Source organism: Chiloscyllium punctatum, chromosome 32 (genome assembly GCF_047496795.1).
Source record: "Chiloscyllium punctatum isolate Juve2018m chromosome 32, sChiPun1.3, whole genome shotgun sequence".
In the NCBI taxonomy this organism is placed as follows: domain Eukaryota; kingdom Metazoa; phylum Chordata; class Chondrichthyes; order Orectolobiformes; family Hemiscylliidae; genus Chiloscyllium; species Chiloscyllium punctatum.
In genome coordinates this window covers 52,330,615-52,345,266 of record NC_092770.1, presented here as the reverse complement: position 1 = coordinate 52,345,266, position 14,652 = coordinate 52,330,615, and the positions used below count along the sequence as shown (strand labels likewise).

The following is a 14,652-nucleotide window of genomic DNA, read 5'->3' as shown; positions in this document are numbered from 1 at the left end:
AAATGCGATGCTATATATTGCAAGGTAGCAATCAGATTCAATTTACAGATAGACAATGTTACCCAGACTATTGCTGAACCTATGTTCTGTCCTCTTTGACATCTTAAGATGTTCTGCCTTTCCACACCCAAATGTTTATGACATCATCAGATTGGTGGAGCTTAATTCAGTCTTCAGCATTAACTCTTTTATTATCAAGGCTTAATACAATGGAGGTCAGCAGCTTCTCACCATCAAAGTTGAATTGATTAGGAAAGCATCTCATAATATTCAGTGAGGGAAATGCATATGGAATCCAGGCACTAAGGGAATGCACAAGGTGTTTATCTATTATGCTAGTTTTTTGTTAATGTTTCTAATCAACCAGCTCAGAGATGTTATTACACATCTCTAAAGCAGGTGGGATTTGAACCTGGATCTCCTGGCTCAAAGGGAGGAATATTACTACTGCACCATAGGAGCCCTGTTTTATGCTGGTTTAAACCAGTGTAAAATTTAGCAGGTGCTCGTAATTTTGGTCCCCGACATAACTGTCCAGTTAGTGAGCAGTGTGGATGCCGCCTGGATAATGAAATCATTCAAAGCAAAAGGCACCTGGAAGTTGGTGTAAAAGTGAATGTGGATGTGAAATAAAAATGGAAAGTGCTGAATGAATTCAGTTGGCCTGGCAGTATCTGTGGAGACAGAAACAGAATTAAAGTTTCAAGTCCAATATGCCTTCTTTGGAATGTTCAGTTTCAAAGAATAGTCGTATTGGACTCAAATCATGAACTCTGTTTCTCTTTCCAAATGACATGGCTTAATCATCTATCACAACTAACACACCCAGTTTTAGAAAATAATGAATTTAGCCCCAGTAGCTACCTAAGCTCCCAGGTTTGTGTTGTGAGGTTTACTGATGACGATGAAGCTGCAAAACAGAAAAAAAATCAGCACTTTCAGAGGAGGAAGAAGACACTGTGCATTTTTTTCATTCAGAACTTGCATCCAGAAGAATTTTTTTTTCTTTTTGAGGCTTTTATTCACCCATATTCACCTCAAGGTACTGAATATCACCAGAACAGCCTTCTATCATTGCTAACAAACATTTAGTATTTCGCCAAGTGGCTATTAATATGTGAGCTCAGAGTCACTGATGATAGGTTAATCAACATAGAAGGCACCAAACCATACAACATTCCATTCTCAGCAATATTCGCTTGTGTTTACGATCCAACAGTGGATACTGAATAACAATCAGGAGGGGGAGCCCTGGCAAGTTTAATTTAATTGATGTTATTAATCAATGCATTCTCATGTCGGTGTATTAATTTGGTACCACAACTGGTTCCTTAAACAGATATCCTTTAGACAGAGTATCACCATCAACGAGCCTTACCACCAAGTAATTCTTATCCAACACAAAAACAGAAGTTGCTGGAAAAGCTCAGCAGGTCTGACAGCATCTGTGGAGAGAAATCAAAGTTATTGTCTCAGGTTCATTGACCCTTCCTCAGAACTGATGGTAGCTAGGAAGATATTGGTTTATATTTAATGCTTATGTTGCATCATGAAGTTAACTCTTAATTCCTTCCAGGCATCCAGGGATTGGTAATAAATGCTGGCAGTCCATCCCAAGCACACATTTCCTTTAGCATGAGGCTCGTGATACGTCTCTGCAAAGCACTGTTTTGAAGTTTCTGGACTCCTGGCACAGCCTCAGCAATGAGCTCAGTAAGATCGAGTCAATTTCAGCTTCCCAAAGTCATAAGACAGTTTAATATATTTTCAGAGATAATAATAGCTGATTAGAATGGTATTACAGAATATGTTTACAGGCACTCCTCAGATAACAAGCATATCAGCCCCTGGACTTTGTTCAAATACCACTTATCAATATGCGTGAAAATCAAGAAGATAGAAAACAGTTACACAAGTGTAATTAAAAGTCCAATTACAGTAATAGAGAAGGAGCAATACTTGACATTCTCTTGGGAAACAAAGCAGTGTCGGTGACTGAGGTGTCAGTGGGGAAGCACTTTGGGCCAGTGATCATAAATCTATTAATTTTAAAATAGTTATGGAAAAGGATAGATCTGATCTAAAAGTTAAAGTTCTGAATTGGAGTAAGGCCAATTTCGACAGTATTAAGTAAGAACTTTCAAAAGTTGAGAGGGAGAGGCTATTCGCAGGTAAAGCATGGTTGGAAAATAGGAGGCCTCAGAAATGAGATAATGAGAGTCTAGAGGCAATATGTTCCTGTTAGTGTGAACAGCAAAGCTGGCAGTTGTAGGAAATGCTGAGTGACGAGAGAAATTGAAGCTCTGGTCAAGAAAAAGAAGACATATGGTAGGTATAGACAGCTGGGATTGAGTGAATAAAGACAGTAGGAATATACTCAAATGGAAATCAGGAGGGCAATAAGGGGACAAGAGATAGCGTTGACACATAGGGTTAATGTGAATCCAAAGAGATTCTACAAAAACATTAAGGACAAAAAAGTAACTAGGGACAGAGTAGAGTCCCTTAAGGTTCAAAAAGGCTTTTTAAGTGTGGAACTGCAGGAGATGGGTGAGATACAAAATGTGTATTTTACATCAGTATTTATTGTGGAGAAGGATATGAAAGCTAGAGAACTTTGAGAAATAAATGGTGATATCTTGAAAAATGTCCATATTACAGAGGAGGACTGGGCGTCTTAAAACACATAAAGGCTGTTAAATCACCAGGATGTAATCAGGTGTTTCATAGAACTTTGTGGGAAGCTAGGGAAGTGGTTTTTGGGCCTCTTGCTGAGATATTTGTACCATCGATTGTCACAGGTGAGGTGCCAGAAGACGAGAGGTTGGCGAATGTGGTGCTACTATTTAAGAAAGGTCGTAAGGAAAAGCCAAGGAACTATAGACCAGAGGGCAAAAGAGAAAATGCTGGAAAATCTCAGCAGGTCTGGCAGCATCTGTAAGGAGAGAAAAGAGCTGATGTTTTGAGTCTAACTGACCCTTTGTAAAAGACCCTTTGTCTCTTTTGGTTTCAGATTCCAGCATCCGCAGTAATTTGCTTTTATTTTTTATAGACCAGAGGGCCTGACATCAGTGCTGGGTTAGTCATTGGAGGAGTCTCTGAGGAACAGGATTTATATATATTTGGAAAGACAAGGACTGATTAGTCAACTGATTTGTCTGTGGGAAATCATGTCTCACCAACCTTTGACTGAATTTTATGATGAACTTGCATAGAAGATTGATGAAGGCATTGCCCAAGTGGATTTCAGCAAGATATTTAGACTGCTTAGCAAGGTTAGATCACAGGAATCCAGGGAGAGCTAATCATTTGGATTCACAACTGGCTTAAAGATAGGAGACAGAGGGTGGTGATGGAGGGTTGTTGTTCCGACTGGAAGCCTGTCACCAGTGGTCAGCTGCAAGGGTCAGTGCTGGATCCACTGGTTTTCACCATTTATAAAAATGCTTTGGATGTGAATATAGGGGGAATAGTTAGGAAGTTTGCAAATGAAACCAAAATTGGTGGTGTATTAGACAGTGAAGAAGGTTATCTCAGAGAATAATGGGACCTTGATCAGATGGACCAATGGGATAAGGACTGGCAAATGGAGTTTAATTTCAATTAATGTGAGGTGTTGTATTTGGTAAGGCAAATCAGGGCAGGACTTATACACTTAATAGTAGGGTCCTGGGGTGTTACTGAACAAAGGCACCTTGGGGTGCAGGGTCATAGTTCTTTGAAAGTGGAGTCTCAGGTAAACAAAGTAGTGAAGAAGGCATTTAGTATGCTTGCCTTTATTGGTCAGTGTATTGAGTAAAGGAGTTGGAATATCCTGTTGAGGTTATACAGGACATTGGTTAAGCCACTTTTGGAATACTGCGTTCAATTCTTTTCTCTCTACTATAGGAAAGATATTGTTAACTTTGAGAGGGTTCAGAAAAGATTTGCAAGGATATTTCCAGGATTGGCTGGTTGGAGCTATAGGAAGAGGCTGAAAATATATTAGATTAGATTACTTACAGTGTGGAAACAGGCCCTTCGGCCCAACAAGTCCACACTGCCCCGCCGAAGCGTAACCCACCCATACCCCTACATACCCACCCATACCCCTACATCTACATCTACCCCTTACCTAACACTACGGGCAATTTAGCATGGCCAATTCACCTGACCTGCACATCTTTGGACTGTGGGAGGAAACCGGAGCACCCGGAGGAAACCCACACAGGCACGGGGAGAACGTGCAAACTCCACACAGTCAGTCGCCTGAGGCGGGAATTGAACCCGGGTCTCCGGCGCTGTGAGGCAGCAGTGCTAACCACTGTGCCACCGTGCCGCCCACAAAATGATGAGGCTATTTTCCCTGGAGCATTGGAGGCTGAAGGTTAACATTATAAAGGTTTATAAAATCATGAGGGGCATAGATAGAGTGAATAGCCAAGAGCTTTTTCCCAGCATAGGGCAGTCCAACATTAGAGGCATAGGTTTAACGTGGGTGGGTGGGGTTGGGGGGGTTGTGGGAAGACAGATTCAAAAGGGACCTAAGGGGCAACTTTTTCACAGAGAGGGTGGTGTGGGTATGGAATGAGCTACCAGAGGAAGTCATGGAGGCTGACACAATTGCAATATTTTAAAGGCATCTGGATGGTATATGCATGGGAAGGATTTAGAGTGCTGTGCCCAAATGCTGGCAAATGGGATTAGATTAATTTAGAATATCTGGTCGGCATGGACTAGTTGGACTGAAAGGTCTGTTTCCGTGTTGTACCTGTCTGTGACTCTATCCCTCTATTCCTTAAATGTTTTATATGATTTTTGCACTTTGCAGCTTCTTCAAAAGCTGGAAAGTTCTTATGAAAATGAAGAGAATTTTCATATTCTGTTTTATAGAAGCGAGACAATCTAGTACAGTTTAACACAACAGAAAGCTGCATAACGTGGAAAGCCCATTGTGGAAAATGGGATTGATTAGTGTGAGTTAGCCTGATTGTTTATGACAGAGCTGAAAATGTGTTGCTGGAAAAGCGCAGCAGGTCAGGCAGCATCGAAGGAGCAGGAGAATCAACGTTTCGGGCATGAGCCCTTCTTCAGGAATGGGGAAAGTGATTGTTTATGACAGGCAATTTTTTAAATGTTAGAAACTGAGAAATTTTCCAGCACTATAACTAATGGATCCAAAAAAAAGTCTGCAAAGTAGTTTCTTCTTTCACTACTGTTGGCAACAATTGCATTTTCCGGTGACACCAACGCCTCAAGGATTAGTGAATTAACACAATTAAGTATGTGCAGATAGGTCAGAAGCAAAGTTCCTGCACTGCACTGCAGCACATTATTGAGTGCTGTTTCTTTCATCTCTCTCCCCATTTAGGATAGTCTAAGCTGTACCACAAGAAGTTTATTGACTTGACAAAGGAAATCAAGTTCAGATTAATGTGGCCTTTACTTTAACCATGGGGCACACTCCACTTCTTAAGTGGAATAAAACATCTTCATTTACACTGCACTGTACTGAAGTGTTCCATCAGGAGCTCACCTCACAAGCTTTTTTTTCAGCCCCACTGATCCTTCTGTCCCATTGGTTGTTTACTGCCATCTGGCAGATTGCATATAAATGTCTGCCCCTCTCAGTATTACTCGGGAAGAAACTGATATTTAGGAGCTTAAAGGAAAAACTGAATGTTCCAAAACACTCTATGGTCCTGAGCCATAATAAGAGAATACTGTAAGTCAGAATAGGAGGCAATCTGAACAGTCTTGATTTTAACGTAGTGATGATGCAAGGAAGAAGAAAAGTTCTACAGTATGATTTGACATTAGCAGCAATGAGTGAGGGATATAATGGGAGAGATGGCAGAGAGTTAATGATGGAAGGAGGGTGGAGATGAAAGGAGGATCCTTTATCTGACAGTAAGTTTTATGTAATTTCATGGGTTTCTAAAATCGTGAGGGACATGGATAGGTGAATGGCCAAGGTTTTTTTCCCAGAACAGGGAAGTCCAAAACTAGAGGACATAGTTAAAGGTAAGGGGGGAAAGATTTAAAAGGGACCTGAGGGGGCAACTTTTTCATGCAGAGGGCGGTGTGTGTGTGGAATGAGCTGCCACAGGAAGTGGTGGAGGTTGATACAATTACAACATTTAAAAGGCGTCTGGCTGGATACATGAGTAGGAAGGGTTTAGAGCGATATGGGCCAAAATGCTAGCAAATGGGACTAGATTAATTAGGTTATCTGGTCAGCATGGGCCAGTTGGACTGAAGGGTCTGTTTCTGTGCTGTATATCTTTACGATTCTATGTCAACAAGTAATGGAGGTACTAGCAGAGTTTTTCCATTTATAGGTACAATACTCAAATTTGGGTTGGCTTTACTTTCTTTCAAGGCAGGAAGAGGAGGTCTTTAATAAACCATTCCCATCAATAATACCTGGAGTCAAAACCTGATCAGAAATATCATTGACGATAAAACATTGATGAATATAGAACTCAAGTTCATTATAACTCACAAAAAAAAGCATAACCATTGAGTGAAACAGATCTAACCCACTTAGAATTAAATTAGCCAATGAATGCAATATCTTTACACAAACTAACCCAGTTAGAACTAAATTAACTAATGAATGTAACATCTTTACACAAACCAAAGTAATTTACGACACAAGATTACAAAGGTTAATTCAGGATATATAATCATTACAATCTCACTGAAATTGCCTGCCACTGCTAAATATCCATGCATTGTAAAATCATTAAAATAGCAAACCAACTGATAACAATGATGTTACACCTGCTAACATGCTGAAGCTGCACCTTAAAGAAATATCACTGAAATCTTGCTCTTCGACACTTTAAACATTGCCAGCCTCCATGTATGCCTGTGAAAATTATACCTACAAAACAGAGAAACCGCAGCTCATGCTTTGGTGCAGTGATAAGGCATAAAAAGGTGCATGAGACGGGGCAGTAACTTGGTACAAAGTAAGGTCTGGATACCATATAGTGCAAAAAGTACAAGAGAATATCAACAGCCAGGTGTATACCTCACCTAATTTTATTTCCATTATCACCCATCAATCAAGACTGAAATACAAATATGTAAGTTGCTTGGTAATATAAGGAGATCATGGAAATTGTGCTGCATAACCCTGAGGTGACAGGGTTCAAGTACATGTCTAACAATTTATTGCACAAGTTTGTGATATCTGAAAGAATGTCAAATAGACATTGAAAGAGGGAATGAGAAACATTTCCATGGGATGACAAGAAATTAATCATATCAGTGGGCTCTTGTGTTCTTCTGTATTCATACAGCACCTATCTCAAATTCGGAATGTGTCAAATTATTTCACACCTAATGAGTTATTTTCTCATGATCCAATCATTAACATATAAAGAAAAGTCTCAATATCCATTCTTGCCTTTATCAGTTGAGACATGGATTATAAGTACAGGGAGTTAATGTTGAAGATGTGTAGGACTTTGATTAGGCTATATCTGGAATACCACGTGCAGTTCTGGTCAATATATTATAGGAAGATGTGATTACACTGGAGGGAGTGGAGGGGAGATTCACCAAGTATTGCTTGAGATGGAGCATTTCAGTTATGAGCACAAGCTGCATAAGCCTGTGCTGTTTTCTTTGGAGCAGAGAAACCTGAGGGAGTACCCTTGATGGAGATGTATAAGATTGTGAAGGGTTTAGATAAGATGAATAGAAAGTAGCTATTTCCCTTAGTTGAGGGGTCAATGACAAAGGGACATAATTTAAGATGATAGACAGGATGTTTAGAGGGAGGTTAAGGAAAAATACTTTCAGCCACAGGGTGGTGAGGGTCTACAATGTTCTGCCTGTGAGGGTGTTTGAGGCAGGAAACCTCACAAACTTTAAAAAGCACTTGTACGAGCACTTGAAATATCATAACATTCAAGACTATGGTTCCAGTGTGGGAAGGTGGGACTAATGTCAATTTAATGTAGGTTTGGTGATACAGACTTGATGGACTTAAGGGCCTCTTCTGTACTGTATGATTCAATTATTGTAATTTTAACAAATAGAACTACACCACAATATTTCACAGATTAAAAACAAATACATTTTATTAAAAGACTTAAACAAAACATGCACTATTATCCTCACAATATAGTTTACAACAACGTATCTTAAGCACGCAGGTTTATTCCTACTTCCACAAAACAATCTCATAAAATATGACAGTGCTCTAGTTATTTACTTCTGAAGGAACCATTCATAAATATACCAGAATGTTCTAGAAACTATTTTTAATTCTTTTCAGCATCATGCTGAAGAAGTAAAACTTTCACTGACATTTCTCAATCATGGATGCTTCAGTCTCCTGTTCTGGTTAACTTTCCAATATTTCCAAGCTAATCTGCTTATCGATTTTTTTTTGCCAAAACATTCTGAGGACCATTGTACATTCTCCCACTCCTTTCAAACTAGGTAATCTTCAAGTTTTTGGTCCGTCACAAAATTCATTTTGAGATTAATCCTCACCTGTACTCTACATAGTGAATGATGAAGACACATGGTGTTGATGTGTTCTTCTTGCTAATAGGAAAGTGCTGAACTAGACACTACAGCAGGCCAAGTCAGACAGAGCATAATCTCCACAATTTTTTGAGAAGATTTGTAGCTCAGGTTGAGGTTTTGGATGTAGGTTTGCTCGCTGAGCTGGAAAGTTCATTTCCAGACGTTTCCAGATCAATGTGGATTTCACCAGTTTCCTCATTTCCCCTCACCCCACCTTAACCCAGATCCAACCTTCCAACTCAGCACCATCCTCTTGAACTCTCCTACCTGCCCATCTTGGGACACACTTGATCAGATCAGTTAGTCATAGAAATGTACGGTGTGGAAACAAACCCTTCGGTCCAACTCGTCCATGCCGAACAGATATCCCAATCTAACCAAGCCCCATTTGCCAGTACGTGGCCCATATCTCTTTAAACCCTTCCTATTCATATACCCATCAGATGCCCTTTAAATGTTGCAATTGTACCAGCCTCCACCACTTCCTCTGGCAGCTCATTCCATCCACGCACCATCCTCTGTGTGAAAAAGTTGCCCCTTAAATCCCTTTTATATCTTTCCCCTCTCTCCCTAAACCTATGCTCTCTAGTTCTGGACTCCAGGGAAAGACTTGGTCTTTTTATCCAATCCATGGTTTTATGTCCTTGCCTTTCCAAATACATGTAAATCCTGTCCCTTAGGATTCCCTCCAATAACTTGCCCACCATCGACCTCAGGCTCACCGGTTTATAGTTCCCTGGCTTGTCCTTAACACCTTTCTTAAATAGTGGCTTGACGTTAGCCAACCTCCAGTGTTCCGGCACCTCATCTGTGACTATCGATGATGCAAATACCTCAGCATGGGGCCCAGCAATCACTTCCCTAACTTCCCACAGAGTACTAGGGTACACCTGATCATGTCCTGGGGATTTATCCACTTTTATGCATTTCAAGACATCCAGCACCTCCTCCTCTGTAATATGGACATTTTGCAAGATGTCTTTTTCCCTATATTCTACACCTTCCATGTCCTTCTCCACAGTAAATACTAATGCGAAATACTTGTTTAGTATCTCCCCTATTTTCTGTGGCTCCACACAAAGACTGCCTTGCTGATCTTTGATGGGCCCTATTTGCTCCCTAGTTACCCTTTTGTCCTTAATGTATTTTTAAAAACCTTTTGGATTCTCCTTAACGCTATTTGCCAGAGCTATTCTCATGTCCCCTTTTTGCCCTCCTGATTTCCCTCTTAAATATGCTCTTACTGCCTTTATATTCTTCCAAGGATTCACTCAATCTATCCTGATATACCTGATATATGCTTCCTTTGTTTTCTTAGCCAAACCCTCAATTTCTCTAGTCATTCAGCCTTTCCTTTCACCTCAACAGGAATATACTGTCTCTGGATTCTTGCTATCTCATTTCTAAAGACTTCCCATTTTCCAGCCATCCATGCCACTATTTTAAAACTAATATAATTATGGTCCCTGGCCCCAAAGTGCTCCACCACTGACACCTCAGTCACCTGCCCTGCCTTATGTCCAAGAGTAGGTCAAGTTTTGCACATTCTCTAGGATATCCTGGGGATTTATTTACCTTTATGTGTTTGAAGACCTCTAGCCCCTACTCTTCTGTAATATTGACTCTTTTCAAATGTTGAGTACAAAGAAAAATTAGATTTTTTTTTATAAAGACCATTTTGTCACAAAATACCAGCTTTCAGTCTAGTGGAACAGGTGTAATAGTTTCTCTTTATATCAGATGCCTATGTGTATCTCTACAAGTCATGTTTATATACATTAGTCCTCTGTGAAAAATCATCAAGGGGATGATTAAAATGGATAGGGAGTATTTGCAAAAGAAGCAAATGTAATGTGGGAAAAAAAATGTATTCACACAATTGCTGGTTAGGGTGTGGAATGTACTTTCTGGACCTCTGGTGAAGGCAGTCATTCAAGAGGGTCCTTTGTTATTTGTTATTTTCATAAATGATCTGGATGTGAATATACAAGGCATGATTAGTGTGTTTGCAAATGATACAAAATTAGGAGGTTTATCACCGGAGAGGTTATCAAAAATTACAAAGGGATCTTGATCAGATTGGGAAGTGGGCTGAGGATTGGCAAATGCAATTCAATACAGATAAGTGTGAGATGTTGCACTTTGGGAAGTCAAACCAAGGTAGGATTAATACAGTAAATAAGAAGGTTCTGAGGAGTGTTGTGGAACAGAGAGACTTAGGAGTACAAGTACATAGTTTGTTGAAAGTGGCGTCACAGGTAGACAGAATAGTGAAGAAGGCACTTAGCATTCTGGCTTTCATTGGTCAAGGCACTGAGTATAGGAGTTGGGGTGATATGTTACAGTTGTATAAATTGTTGGTTAGGCCACACTTGGAGTATTGCATACAGTTTTGATCATCCTGTTATAGGAAAGATGTAGTTAAACGGAAAAAGTCTGAAAAAAGATTACCAGGATGTTGCCAGTACTAGCAGGCCTGAGTTCTAGGGAGAGGTTGGATAGAATATGACTTTATTCCTTGGAACCTAGGAGAACGTAGGTGATCTTATCAAAGTGTATAAAATCATGAGGGGCATAGACTGGATGAATGCACATAGTCTTTTTCCCAGGAATGGAAGCACACTAGCTTTCGGAGCGATGCTCCTTCAAACCTGTTGGACTATAACCTGGTGTTGGGTGATTTTTAACTTTGTACACCCCAGTCCAACACCGGCATCTCCAAATCATCCCAGGAATGGGGAATTGAAAACTATAGGGCATAGGGAAAGAATTATGAGAGGTAACTTCTTTGTGCAGAGAGTCATGCATAATGAGCTGCCAGACAAAGTGGTTGAGGCGGGTACAATTGCAACATTCAAAAGAAATATTTGGATAGGTATATGGATGGGAAGGGTTCAGAAGGATATAGACCAAATGCAGACAATTGGAAGGAGCTGAGTGGGCACTATGGTCAGCATGGACTAGTTTGGGCTCAATGGCCTGTTTCCATGCTATATTACTCTACGACTCTAAGAGGACAATGTATTTCTATTTTAAATAGAAATCAATATGGGGGATAAAGTGATGCTCATTTGGAGAGTCAGTGCAGACACCATAAGCTGAATAATGTTCAGCGCCGTAACTCTGTTGTGATGATGTCGGGCTTCCGTTGTTAATAATGCTCCAAAACCGCCGTTCTCTCCTGTTCCTTCTCTCTCCAATTGGAGTAACTTCGTATTTTGACTGATAACAATTCAATTGTAAATTACAGGATTTTCAATGCCTTGATTAGATATGAAAACCTGCAGAACTGTCACATTCGCTGTCAACGATTAAGATTGTCGCCAATATGCTTCTATTCCACCAACTGCGGTAGGCAGCAAGCTCCCTCAACTTACCTTCCAGCATTTTTCTTTCTAAGTTGCTGATATTTTGGTAAATGTTGCGTTTGCACCTTTCACCTGTAAATTTCACCAGTGTGTATATGAAAATATCGACGTGAAATAAGCCAGGTTCCATTAAAATGAATTTGGAGACTGATGAAAAGTTCTCCAATAATTCCACGTCCCCACCCTTAAGTCTGTGTAGTTGATTGGCCAGTGTTAGCGTTACTGTCACACGGGCACAGTGCCTTTAACTGAGCCTCCTGCTTGCAGTGTGAAACAGATCAGGAGGAAGACGATTAGCTCAGCTCTCCTTAATGTAAACTCTTAGGGTTGTGAAATTCTCTTGTCGCTTTCCTCTCTGTCATTGGGGAGGGTTTCTGTAGCTCGAGATGCTCGATCTGGAAGGCGGCTGGAACATCTCTTTCGCTGGCTGCGGGTTTCTGGGTGTTTATCATATCGGTGCAGCGAGCAGTATCCAAGAACACGCTCCTTACCTGACAAGGGACGCCACCAGGATCTATGGAGCATCCGCCGGAGCGCTCACTGCCGCCGCTGTCGTCTGCGGGGTTCCGCTGGGTGAGTCCCACCAAACCTGGGGTGTACAGGGGACACTATCTGGGTCAATAAATCATCGACACGAACGCCAGTATCCTGCTGAGTATGGGGTTGGGGAGGGCTTTAGAATCCAAAGGAAAGTCAGAGATGAGGTAATGTTTGGAAAATGGGCAACGGGCAATTTTGGAAAGTTTTTTTAAAAAATTTATTTCAAAAATATACTTTTGGTTACAAAAAAAATCTTATTCACAAAGGCAGTTCAGTTCTGTACAATGGCACATTAAGGAAACAAACAGACCATTGGAGTTACATTTTTTATACATAGTATTTCCCTTTTTGGAGTCCGGAAAATGTGTATAATTTTGCTTTAAAGGATTGAACTTTTGTCTCTTCACCGTCATCGTCACTAACTTTACATTTAAAATCAAATAGCTTCCAGTTTTGAGCGGCAATGTCTTGGAGCCTGGCTTGTTTCTCGTTCAGACTGCAACACATGAAATTTCCACTATTCTCCCAACAATTCCAATGCCGAACGTGTTTTACATCCGCTGCAGAAGCAGTGGATGTGTTTAATTGATTGTTTTCTTGTTAACACACCATATTTGGCCGCTTCCTGTTATTTACTAATAGGGTTGACAGAATGATCCTCAGTAGCTGGAGGTTTTTGTATTGCACAGAATCCAGTGGAGAGAAATTTCAAGGAGAAAGTAAAGCTTGTTTTCTCTCGGCCTACCCCTATTTAATAAACGCTGATTTCCCGCACATTTAATACACAATGATTTAACAAGTCGCTTTATTATTAGCTGGGACAGCTGCTGGGTTTTAAAAATCTGACTCGCTGTATCCAATGTTAATGTGGAGTTACTTCCTGCCCAGGGTTGGATGGTGATTTGTAATTCCTCAGAATTTGAAGGCAGTGGTTCCACGATGAATCACGACTGACCTGAGGTACAGCGCTCTGTGTAATTGGAGGCTGCTCCATGGACTGATTTCATGGGGCGGGTTTCAAAGTCCGCTTGTTGGTGGGGTTACTGTCGGCCATTGACCTCACTGACCTCACACTGAGCTTATTGTAATGAGGCTCTTTTCAAATACAAACTTGTCAAGTGATTTTAAAAGTTCAAATTTTTTTTAAAAAATAACACTTGCACTGTTTACGTGAAAAGTGGATGCTTAGTTTTGGTATTAAAGGGACTCCTTTTTATAACTAAAAGCCTTTTTTAAAATGATACGATCCAGTGTGGATACTTTAAGGGGAAAAGCGGTTTTAGCAGACATTACAAATGTTTGCTGGTAGATCTTTAGGATGAACTAAACGACTTCACTAATTTACAAGCTGAATTTAAACATGCATAATTACATTTTAAATTAAATAAAATGTTCCCTCCTGACGGGCTTTGAAGAATGTCATCGATCTGTACTTAACAATGGCTTCATTCAGTCATATTGGCTGTTTTTGCTGTTCACAATGTGGCCCCCGCATACTGGGTGACCACTGTGCTGAATATGTACACTCAGTAAAAATGGCCCCAAATTTCCTGCTGCCTGCCACTTGGATACATCCCCTTGTTCCATGCCAACATTTGTCACAGGCATGTTACAGTGCTGCAATGAGCTTCAACACCAGCTTAAGGAACAACACCTCATCTTTCACCTTGATAGCAAACTTGAGTTTAACAATTGTAAGAACTTAAATATCTTTCTCTATTTTCATTAGTCTTCTCCCACTACACACCTTTACCCCTCGGTCCTCTTGTCAAACATATACACTTCTTGTTAGCAGCATACCTAGCATTTATCTCTCTCGGCTTATGATCAACAATCTTTTTTTGGCCTATCCTCTTTGTTGTTACATGCTTTCCTGTGCAGGTCTATCGCTTTTGTCTCTAAGTACCTTTTTATTCACTTACTCAGTCATTTACTTCCATTTAGAATGTATTTGCAGCTTACAATGCATTGTCTTGCCTTGGCAAGCCGAAATATGGATTGGGTTATAGCCTTTTGCTTGGTTGGCAAGCATTATCTTTTAGTATTTCTAGCCTCTACCTTGCTATGTGCACGTTTCCATCCATAAGCTGTTGTACTGTTCCAGTGAAGCTTTGACACCAACCAGAGGAAATTAACCTCCTGCTGCTTGCTCCATTTTAGCCAACACATCATGTAATAATAGATTTTGATCTTGACAAGAATCACCAAAAGCCAA

General features: G+C 40.4%; 1 protein-coding gene across 1 annotated transcript in view; it reads left to right on the top strand.

Moving 5' to 3' along the window:
• Positions 1-12,128: 12,128 nt before the first annotated feature.
• pnpla3 (patatin-like phospholipase domain containing 3) overlaps positions 12,129-14,652 on the top strand; it is a 28,888-nt gene continuing 26,364 nt past the window's right edge. Inside the window, exon 1 of the mRNA XM_072552380.1 lies at positions 12,129-12,470. Within this exon, the coding sequence (XP_072408481.1) occupies positions 12,284-12,470 (187 nt within the window). The 5' untranslated portion in view covers positions 12,129-12,283. The remainder of the gene's footprint in view (positions 12,471-14,652) is intronic.